Source organism: Branchiostoma lanceolatum, chromosome 11 (assembly GCF_035083965.1).
Source record: "Branchiostoma lanceolatum isolate klBraLanc5 chromosome 11, klBraLanc5.hap2, whole genome shotgun sequence".
Classification (NCBI taxonomy): domain Eukaryota; kingdom Metazoa; phylum Chordata; class Leptocardii; order Amphioxiformes; family Branchiostomatidae; genus Branchiostoma; species Branchiostoma lanceolatum.
This window is the reverse complement of record NC_089732.1, coordinates 10301948-10314157: the sequence shown is the minus strand read 5'-3', so window position 1 is coordinate 10314157 and position 12210 is coordinate 10301948. Positions and strand designations below refer to the sequence as shown.

At 38.7% G+C, this 12210-nt stretch overlaps 1 protein-coding gene across 4 annotated transcripts in view; it reads left to right on the top strand.

The window, feature by feature from the left end:
• Nucleotides 1-12210, top strand: part of LOC136444505 (glutamate receptor ionotropic, delta-2-like) — a 68027-nt gene that overhangs the window by 53884 nt on the left and 1933 nt on the right. For 2 of the 4 annotated variants that reach the window (XM_066442082.1, XM_066442085.1), the window contains 4 exons: nt 427-654; nt 2868-3123; nt 4189-4450; nt 6282-6476. In XM_066442082.1, coding sequence (XP_066298179.1) covers nt 427-654; nt 2868-3123; nt 4189-4450; nt 6282-6476 — 941 coding nt within the window. Of the gene's footprint in view, nt 1-426; nt 655-2867; nt 3124-4188; nt 4451-6281; nt 6509-12210 lie in introns of all 4 variants that reach the window. The other 2 variants (XM_066442083.1, XM_066442084.1) reach the window with 2 other exon arrangements.

Sequence of the window (12210 nt, the reverse complement as noted above, 5' to 3'; positions counted from 1 at the left end):
TTTTTTTTAATGATACATGAATCTAGCATAGCACTACTCTGGTATGCCTAACATATATATATATATGAACGCTACAATAGTAGTTCAACGCATATCAAGTCATTTTTCAAATATTCTATGATCTATTTGCAACATTGGAACAATTGAATAAGTTTTACTTACTACGATAACTAGACAGATACAGTCGCCATTTTCTATGATATTACATAAAATCAGAGTATGATACACAGAATTAGTGTACAAACTTAAGTACATTTATCCTATAGCCTACAAAAATATTTTGGTGTACCCACAGGCGAAAATTTGGTGCACAGCTCCAATTTTGGGTACACATGCATCTTGTATTTCGAGCCCTTATATGGCTACTTTTCAATTATATTGGCAACCCTAAGCATTGTTGGGATGATGATTTGTTCTATTTTCCAGGCGGTGAGCCATTGCCGAGATCAATGCCAGCAAGGATCCTTGCAGGGTTCTGGTGGCTGTTCGCGCTGGTTATGGTCTCGACATACACCGCCAATCTCACGGCATTCCTCACCATCAAAAGGCTAGTGTCACCCATCAAGTCCATCGAGGACTTGGCGGCGCAGGACGCCATCCCTTATGGTGTGGAAAGGGACGTCTTTCTCTACAACTTCTTCCGAGACCAGCAAGGTTATCTCTTTTGTTCACATTTTCGCTACAATTTGCATGAATTGTTATATTTACGTATGACCCCTAGAACTATGATAACATCTATCTAGTACGAAAAGTAATAACATTTTGAAAGGATTTTTCTATTACCGTTTATTTTTTTCGTTTTTGACAGATGTTGCCACAAAACGTTATGACTAAAATTTGAATGTTGGGGTCCTCATGATCAATTGGCTTTTTATTGTACTGCACCCCCTCGCGACTGCCGTTAAAACTGTACTTGTTTATATCTTCCTTTGAAAAAAGGCATTTTCGTGATTTTTGATGTGAAGATATGCATTGGTTTGGAAAAAATATAAGATTTGGGCGCTGGCCTCCAACTATCTATCAAACTCTATTCATTTTTGTTTGGAACGTAAGTAGCATAACTGACAAAAATATTTCAAAGTGTACGTTGATATCAAATACGACCCTTGATAACAAGTTTTCCTTTCATGCATGTGAACCCCTTATTTACTATATTACAGATTAACAAAGGGATTTTCTGACAAGGTACAGTGGTGATCATAAAGAAAAGTTGATTATCGTAATCTCCAATCAGATGTAGGGTACAGGCCAGTGTTTTAACCCACGTGGTCTTGTGGCCATTTATACCTCTCTCTTGTGGTCCGCGTTTTTCTCTCTTCCCGTTCTCATACTTGATAGTTCGTCGATCACAATCGGAAAAAGGGGCCCCGCTGGATAGTTAAGGTTGTTTTTTTTGCCGCGCGGGCGTGACCCCTACGTGGCCCCGTAGGACACCCTGCGGCTACCGGGCTATTTTTGGGCAATCCGGGCCCCGGGATGTTTTTAAGTCGGAATTAAAATAAACTCTGGCCCGGTAACAAATGGACGCCACCAGGGCAAATTTGTGGCTTCAGCGCCCGGCCGGGGCTACACCCCCTACGGGCACCGGTTCAAATGTGACCGAAGCATAAAGTGAAGAGGTAGAAAGGTGCACTACTAGAGAGTCGTACTAAATGCCACAAAAATACGCGTATAACACTGAGACTGAGCCGCAACATATATGTGCTTGGAGATGAGGTCATCCAGTGATGACGATTATTCTTTTGAAACCAAAAAGTGACGTCCTCGTGCTTTTTAGCAGGAAGTGGCCTAGAACATTATGTTTTTTGTTTGTAATTAGTTCTAACCACTTGGCGTAGCGAAGACGCTCAACATTGAGTTCAAGATATATATTATATACCCTCCGTTATTCTTTGTCTTATCTATATATATATTTATGTTTACCAAGCAGTAAATATAAATGTGGTATTTGGCATGTGACCTCTAACATCCTGCGATGTTCTGCACTTTTCTGCCACATTTCCGTTAATCCCCTCGCAATTATTGTCATGACCATATTCTTCCCTTTTTCCATCTCATGCATGCCACTCCCTATAGAGCTCAAAGGCAAGATTTCCTTCAACATTCGCACACGCTGAATCCGTTGCTACAAGGTTTTAAGTGATTTATCATACCATATAATACAGTAGTTTTCTTAGTAGTAATGCAGTGAGTTTCCAGCGTGTAGGTAGGATTTTTTAACTTTGATTGATTAAGGCAATGAATTTATTAATAAGAGCGATATTAATGTGTTACATACGAACTTGCATGACATCATATTAGTTCTTATAATTAGTCGAACTTAGTTTTTCATTTTCAAGAGTGCCGTTTGCAACATTGATGTTAAGAGATGTGAGATTGTGTTTGTACATACACTTTCTAAGCTTCTGTACAAATACGTAATTGGCAATTTTATCTTTAAAAGAGCAGAAATGGCCAATTTTCATGTTGATTATCTTTGAATTGACAGAAGTATATGGATGGAATGCCCATTATGTGTCTTGATCATGACATCAACTTTTAAACGTTTCAAAATAATGAAAAAGACCAGAAAGTCACATCTCAAGCATTAACCTTTTTAAACAGTTTGACCTTGCGATATCAAAATTTCATGTTTTTTTCATGTACATTGGCATAGTATAAGAAAAATAGGATCACAAACAAAACTCTTGAACTGAAAATTACACAAATGAAATTTACACACCGCAGGCTACGCTACGTTTTGCAATGAGCTGTTCTTTTGAAAAAGAATCGCAGTCTAGAATGCTTTTAAAGATAATTATATTTCATGTCATAATGGAACCATATGTACCAACACTAACTGTCTGCTGTACTCTCCTTCCCAACAGCTGGTACAGTGTACGAGCGTATTTGGAATCAGATGAACGCCCAAGAAGAGAGCGTCTTCGTCGAATCTCTTCAACATGGAATCGAAAAAGCGAGATCGACTAATTATGTATTCATGGACGATGACGTGATACTTGAATACATCACAAGGACAGAGAAAGACTGCAAATTAATTCTCGTTAGAAATCCTTTCTTGTTGCGTGGGTATGGCATTGCCACGCAACGGAATAGCAAGCTCACGGACCCACTGTCAATAAGGTCGGTAGCATTATCTTGTCTGTCTTCTTTCTAAAGCAATTCGATTGCTCATCATTACGTGACTACGTCTTTTTATCTATCATTTGTAGTACTGGAATTTTGGTTTCTGGTCGTGTCTTTTGTATGATATTTAATCTACTACTTCCATCTGTTTACCGAATGATGTGACCTTTGATAAAATGTTCTGTATCCTTTTCATGTTACGGTTTATCCTAAACTTGTGCTGTATACGTAGTTGAGCAAACCACTGTCAACCCTTCAATCTTTGACGTCACTGTCATTTCATTCCTTTACGTCGTTGCTACAACAGCTAATGTGCAATCATCATCCCTATGCGTGGCACAAGCCTTTTTCCTTCCACGGTTTGTCTTGTGATATTTGGTGTACTGTAGCCCTCTGTGTCTTTCCTCATCATGCCTTGAATACTTTAACAACTCATCAAAACACCTCAGCACCTGCAAGTCCTTCTACCCTGTCCCCATGTTGATTCACGTTTCTCTGAATGCAGAAAGATAGTCCATGGTCCTCGGACCATTGGCATGTCACCACGGGTGCCTTACCGTCTATAGCTAGTTGGACACTACAGTACATATTGTCATCGTGTCTGCCTGTGTGTGTGAGCGAGCATGTGCGTGTGAGATTGAGAACTGTTAAAGAATCATCATACAAGGTCATTTAGCACATCTAGAGTCTCAAAAATCAAATTAAATGCAAAGTGAATATGCAGTATGAATTCGAAGTACAAAAGAATTAGCAGCTATCACGGAAAAAGTCAACTGATGAGTGCGCGAGTGACTGACTGACCGAGTGAGTGAGTGTGTGAGTGAGTGAGTGAGTGAGTGAGTGAGTGAGTGAGTGACTGAATGAATGTATGGATGGATGAATGAATGAATGAATGAACGAGTGTATATATCTACATAAATAGATCGCCATTTTAAAACATGAAATAACACACTTTCAAGAAAATGTGAGAATGTCTGAAGCTGGATTTGAATAGAACATCTACACATCTTGTGATAACCTGAAACGTTTGACGAAATAACGCTATCCCTTCGTAAACCACAGCATCCTTAAACTGGCAGAGGATGGGTCTTTAGGGCAACTGAAAGACAGGTGGTGGCCCAAAGACGGGTGTTCCCTGGACGGCAGTCAGGCCACGTCCAAAGCCATGGGCCTCGGCCTCAACAGCTTCAAAGGCGTCTTCTTCATCCTCCTGGCGGGGGTTCTGCTGGCCTGCCTCTGCGCCGTCATAGAGATCGTCTGGCACAAATGGCTGAAGAGGCAGTGTTGGTTCGAGGCCAAACCCGAAGAAAATAGTACCCAACAGGTTCGTATGTTCACTTCCTGTTAGCCTGACTAAATCGCACTCCTAGCGGCCGGCCTGAAAGTTACCGCTCGGGCGGGGCTCATTAACTTCAGCCAGCCAGAGATTGTGTAAACACAGGCTACTCCTTCTGTGACCTACACCTACACGTATCTTACCTGAAATATGTAGTTATCACCTCACTGCTACTGAGATGTGTGTCTTCTCAATGTGTCGCTCTTTATGTCTATGTCATAAAGAACAACAAATTGACTATCATCGCTCTTAAAATCAAAACAAAAAGTTATGTCTCTTTCAAATTATGCTATTGAAACTGGTTCCCTTTTCATGATTTTTATCATAAATCCAGCCTGGCTGAAGTCGGGACCAATCCTATTTCAGATCTCCATGATGTCTCCGACACATATCTCATCACACAGTAATTTGAAGCGATTTACTCCCGACATGTACCTCTCAGACTTTGACGTGTCGGCACTCACTCATTTCTCACTACAGGGGCTTAGAATTGATTTCCCTTTGCTCCTAGATTAGATAGTCTAATACCTGCATTAGTCGGACGTAAGACGGGTCCGCTATCCAATTTAACCCCACTTATATCATGATTGCATGATTGCAGGTCCTCACTTTGTCCTCTCGTCTCCTTCCAACATGCGCTACGTCTTGAGAATGCACTTATCGAATTCCAGATCATCTGCTATTTCATTTATCGTAATAATAGCGATAACGTAATTATTCACAAATTGCAAATTGTACAACAATTCTGGAAACTAATCCATCCTAAAAGACTGGAAGCAGTACAAGATGAAACTGTATATTATTATACAGTCTTCGGGATTTCTAATATTTAGGCACTTTCTTATGTACAGTCCTATATTTACGATGCAACCATCCCCAGTCGCAACTACTAAAGAACGCATATCGCATAAAACCAAAGTTTTATATATACGACGCAAGGATATATCGTATATAACGAATCTTTCCTACCCGCTGTCTTATATTTATGACGCAGGGATATATCATATATAACGCATTGTTCATATTAACTGTCCTTTAACTACAACACAAGGAATACCATACATCATATCTAACGCATCGTTTTTATGGCGTCTGTCCTATATCAACTATGCATTTATAACGTATCGGTCCTATACACTTTCCTTATATATAGTATATTACAATGCAAGGATATATCATACATAAGAAATCGTTGCTATGAAGTGTATTGATAATACACGGACATATCATAAATAACGCATGGTTTTATGCACGTACTTTCTTATATTTACAATGCAATCATATATCATTTCCAACACATCGTTTATGCACTGTCCTATATTTACAATGCAATGAGATATCATATATAACGAATCGTTTTAAGCCCAGTCCTATAACGTTATCTGCAATGAATGATATATCATATACATAACGCCTCGTTTTTGCTCTGTCCTATATTTATAATGCAAGGATATCACATTTAACGCGTCGTTTATTGCACCGTCCTATATTTACAATGTAAGGATATATCATATATAACGCATCGTTCACACTTGTGCGTATATGCAATTCCGCATGCGGTACGTATTAACATTTTTTGGTTTAGGTAAAGTTTGCTGCCGAAGAAGTCGTTTTTCTTTTCGATTCGATAACCAGGCTGCATAGTAGTGGGTCAAAGTAGAAAACAACTTCTTTCCCGCAAACTATACCTAAGCCAAAAAATGTTGATACGCAACTTGCACGGATTTGAATCTATACATGTACGCACAAATGTGCAAGAACCCTATATTCACAATACATATATACCATGTATAATATATCGTGTGTTTCTATATCACAGCAGATGCAGGTAACCACTGTCGTCCGCCACGAAGCCCGGGCGAAGGAGGAGAAACTGTTGAAGGCCATGATGCAATTTCTGCGCGGAATCGAGGAAGGGAAACTTCAGATCGTAGTGCGCGACCAGATAAGTATCAACATGGACGCCGTGGACGCCCTGGATGCCTTCGAGGAAAACGAGCTTATGGACTCAAAAGTATAGTGCCAAACACAAGTGCCTCTTACTATGTTCGTCTACTTTATCATTTTACTGACCTGTAGTTATATATCCCCAGTCGGAACTACTAAAGAACGACATAGTGTAATGAGTATGTCGCTATAGCTACTACTTAGGCCGCACTGACTTGATCTTATGGATGACATTTATGGATAAATTCAAACCACTAAATTTTCAAAAAGAAACGAAAAAGGAAGTTATGCCGGTTTGTTACACCATCTTCTGAAACTGGACAACATAACGAAGTTACCTCCTGAAATAAAAATATAGAAGGTTACACTACAGCAAAGAAAAGAAAAACAAGCTACATAATCTCCAAGCAGATGTTGAGGTGAAAAATCGTAATGTTTATGAGTGACGGCCGGGCATCTTAACAGTCCCTTACCCCATATAAGTAGTTAAACAGTTGTTAAGGGAAAATATGAAATGTACACACGTATCCTTAAGCTACTGATTACATACAAGAAGTGATGTGTTAACTGGATATGAATTGTAGGTGGCGCTTCGACGGACGGCCAAGGCTCCTCGTGCGACGTTTAAAAACTGATACATTTTATGCTAAGACGTGTTTTTATAAGCCTTAAAGGTAATCCTAAATGTATATAAAGACGTCCGGACGTGCTTGGGAAAGCTTTCACAGGCTCCAATCCTAATGTCTTGCATATTTTACCATTTTTACCAGTTGAGGCGGTATACCCTATCAGAGCCTAATCTGCAGTACCGCTCCCGGCCGCGCCGTAAAAAGTATATAAGACGACCGTCAAAATTGCCAAATTTCCGTCTTTTCGGGAATGGGGAAATGGCGAAAGACTCGCAAAGGGGCCTAGATTTTTAAGAGTTGTTTGACTCTATTTTCAATAATCTGACAATATAAAATTAAGCTAACATTTAAGACATTTCAAAAACAAAACAATGGGGCGTTAGTCTATAAATGATACGTTTCCGTCGCATTTTACCAATTGAAGTAGTCGACTGTACATGTCCTGTAATTGACACGTTCTGAAAGTATCGCGCGTCCAAATTTCAATTCTATCCTGTGAGAACAAATGCGACAGTGTGTTTGTCTATCAGTAGATCCAATTTTCCAATTTGTCAAATTCTTTAAAGTGTGAGGATTACTAGTTAATTGTAGTTATGGGTGCAGTATAAGCTTGAGCGCCAGGAGTCGCCTAGTTTTTATACAATTTCATCGGTATGATTTATCGACATTTTCTTTGTTATTGGTTTGTTTATGGGCAAAAAGTTACTTCATATCTAAAGCACTTATTATGAGGATACTAGTGTAGTGACATTTTCCACAAAAATGTATGATACACATAGTGAAACACATGGTGAATTATGAATGCATGTGATAAATACTTTCGTAGGTTGAGACTTTTGATGACAGAAACGACGTGTGAAACAATTGTACAGAAGCTATTTCCCACCTTTTGTTTGGAACTGCTTATTGTGAGCTTTATGTAGAAATTTACTATAAAGTCCTGGTAACAAAGAATCTGCAAAGGCTCGGATTTTAATATTGTCATGTTAACATTGGTGTGAGCTTTGATATTAACGTTTGTTATGGTGGCATGCTCTAACTCTACAATAAATATAATATGTTCTTTCCAATCAAATGATGTTCTGACTTCAGATTATCAATATCCAGTCTTGAATACAATCACTTGTCTACGGGGTACTCATAAACATACTTTACCCAACTCGCTCTTGATACGTCGATAACTTAGGACAGACAGTCAGGTTTAAATCTTGCATAATAAAGAAAATGATTCAAGGAACTAGATAAAGTTATCATTTTTAGTCACTAAAACGCCTGACTATGTAGAGACTTTTATGCAGTTGTTTGCATTATTTTGTATTTAGCAACCCGGCCTTGGTGTCAGAACCACAAGTAAAAGAGACTGCCTATTGCACCAGTATGGTTAACATTTTAAGCGTACAGGGAGAGAAAAAAAATCGCTCTATAAAGTTCGCCATAACAGATGACAGCCTTAAAATAAAGGAGGGTGGTGAAGACATTTCGATTATGGTAGATTAGGGCTTGAAGAGCTAGATGTAAAATGGGATTGAATTTGAAGTATGACAAGTAAAGTACATAATATGATATAATATCATTGAATTGAAAATCATTTCTGTTCTTTTTATGCATGTATGTATGTCGTTGGTGTAATTTTCGTCATCTTTCTATCAGTAGGGTTGGGAATATCATATCCGAGCTGTTTCGAACTTTTGATAGAAGTTCGTAAATCCAGGAAGCCAATGCATATTACGACTAGTCATCTAATCTCGCTAGTAATGCATATCAAAGAACTAAATTGTTGTTCCAAAGAAAGAAACAACATAAGGAAATGGGCTCATGACTTTGAAATTAAGTAGGACTCAGTAGGTTTTACTTGTGGTTTATTACACAGTCTGAACAATAGAAATACATTCCAACGGACAACAGACAATCGATTGCACAAAATTACACCAAAACATCATGGTTAACATACATAAAGACATATGTGTCTGACATAAAATACGTTATCTGATAAAAGCTAGCATCTATAAGCAAAACGCCAAATTCACATGGATAAATTATGATAATGACTCAGTTACCAGTTTCTGTACTGTCACTTAGCATAACGTTATCCGTTATTTTGACTCAAGAACAGTCTATTACACTTACTTACAATTAACACTTGTTTGAAATGTGAAAAGAAGATAGGTGCTCTCCCCTATCATGCAACTTTTTGCGTCATCTTCATTCTGCTCCAGTTTTGACCAAAGCTATCCTGAGTTATTTTCTCATCATTTATTGCATCTTCATCATTGCCAAATTAGCAACACAGGAGGCAAATCTGATCTAACTTGATATATAGATGGCATCCCCTGGACACCCCAAAAACTGAAGCGAAGGCGGGCAAAGGTAAAAGATTACGAAGGTTAAGAAAATACACAGGACATGGTATAATAAACACTAAATCATTTATTACTGTTCCTTTAAAATGATCAGGTTGTGATGTTTCAGAAAACGGTGTAACAAACTAACTTCTGCGTTAAGTCTTGTTCTTTCGGCCCAGAGCTCATCAAACGGCTCCCCTAGCGCTCAAGGTTATATTGCATCCACAAGTAATCCAAACACTTTACAGCATTTGAAAGAAAATGGATCTATTCATAGAGTCAGACCAACAGACAGAAACACTGTTGTATGTCTTTAACGTCTTCTTGGTTCACAAATATGAATGAGATTTGGATATGTGGTAGCCCGCCAGAACATGTGGCAATTTCTAGATATGCGCACTCGACCACTTATATTTGTAAAATGCGAAGGAAACTTGTCATTTGTGACCTAGTATCCAATGGTTTTGTTTGGGAAAAGTCTTAAATATCATCATTCTTAATTCTAAGTGGTTGCATTTACGAAAACAAAGTCCAATAAGCCCCGAAATGTAAACCCCTTTGCGAGCCTTACGTGATTTCCCCATTCCCGAAAAGACGGAAATTTGGCAATTTGGAGGTCGTCTTAGACACTTTTCAGGTCGCGGCCAGGAGCGGTACTGCAGATTGGGCTCTGATGGGGTATGTAGTCACGACTTGTAAAATGTGAAAAGATACAAAACATTAGTTTGAAAGACATTAAAAAGGTTCCCAATTAGGTCCAGACATATCTACATACATCTAGAATAACCTTGAATACACTAGTAACACAGAAATGATCGATTTGTAGGCGCCGCGCGAGGAGCCCATGTAACACCATGTCCGCCCGTCGAAGCGCCACCTACATTCATGTATACATCATGTCTTGTGCGCATTGAGTAGTTCAAGGACATACGCGGAGTCGTCCGTTTTCCTTTTACAACTTTGGCCTTTTACTCAACTGTTCATTTGCTTTTACCGGGTAAGGGGCCCGGCCGTCACTCAGAAATCATTGCGATCTTTCACCCTAACATCTGCTTGAAGGCCTGACCCGATCTGCTATGACAGCTTTGGCCTTTTACTGTTCATTCGCTTTATGATAAACATCTGGCCACAAGACCACAAAACGATAGGACATACGGTCATACCTACATCCTAATAAAAGAATAATGATAGAGGATTTATTGTTTATCACGTTATGCTCGTACAATTTTTACAAATTTTATAATCACTTTACATGCCCTCATATCGATTTTCGGGCGTATGTTCAGAGGATGTCATCCACAAAATCGAGTCAGTATAGCCTTACTTACAAAGTAGTTCAAGTACATGTATATTCCAGACTCCAGCAAATGCATGTGGATAACTCGATATCCGTAGCCTAAACGCCGTAAAGTGATTAATAGCATGATCATGGTTAATTATTTTGTTTATTTATTTCAAGATGTTCAAGATAGAACACTTGATGCAAGTATGTTGGCATGCGCTATACTGTATATTAATATACTAACGTGTGAACGATGACTGAGAATTTGATATCACTGCCAATGAGAGTAATGATAGCAGCTACTATTCGACTAATGTATATCAATCACAATATAAGGGTATATCTGGCCGGGAACGTACCGTAACCAACTATTTCTCTCCTTAAAATATGTACAGGGTACTAACTATGGTAGTCTACTATATGTTGTTTTTTTTCTACCTGATTTAATAAATGAATAGCACCAGTTAATATTCTTCGGATGTCTTTGAGTGCATTCTGTACTATCTGTATGATTGGCAAGGAATGGCGCATCCTGTTTTGAGTGAAGGCTCCTAAATTGTTTGTTTACTTATGAGATTTCTATAAATATGGGTTTAATTTTAAGAAAGACGTTCGGAGTAGTACGCAATGATACGGTACTGAAGGACATGGAATAAAACAAATACATTGTGGAGGGCATGATTCGTTGAACAACTAACAGATAATGAAACCCTCTAGCAGAAGGAGCCTGAACGTCATTATGGAAAGGCAACATTATGATCGAATCGTTGATTGAGCTTTACGGCTGTTCAGTGTAACAATATATGGTCCACTTAATGACCGTGGATGTCTAAATAAGGAAATTTCAAAGATGACCGTTGAATAGAAGTATGAATTATATTTCGCGCCCATTATCATCTGAGTTCCCATTTCTATGATAACAATATAATGATTTTTCACCGGTTTTGTGACAAAATATTCTCCTTATAACTTCGTATGTATCTGGGACAATGTTGATACGAATTTCTTGGTCCTAAAATCAACTTCACGAAGCCGGATCCATATTCTGAAGAGAACTAGGTTATAATTCCTCATAAAGCATTGTTGTGGCTGGTGAGAGCTAGCTCATTCAACAGCAAATGTCTTACCGTCCAATACGACTCTCGCAAAGAATACTTTGAGTTTTCATCAAACAAGTGTCAATATTTTCACTATTTCCAGCGAGCTCAACAGTGAAGTCGATTAGTATCTATCAAGGACATATACTTTTCACTAGCCATAGCTAAAACATTTTAGAGTGCCTAAATCTGGGTGTGCATCTAAATGTAAGGGATTTCAGTGAATTGCACACAAAGTAGGTGATGACATTTACAACACAACAGTGTCCGTTGAGAACCAGAGTCTAGTATTATTTCCCTCCTAACACTGGTTGATTGTGAATAAATGCCAGTCAGCTGGCTATGCATACACTAACGCTACTGTAAGTAGTCTTTACAATAGAGTCCTATCACTGTTAAGCTCAGGATATCTAGGTTATCATGGAGGGGGCCCCAAATTCGCCACTTTTTT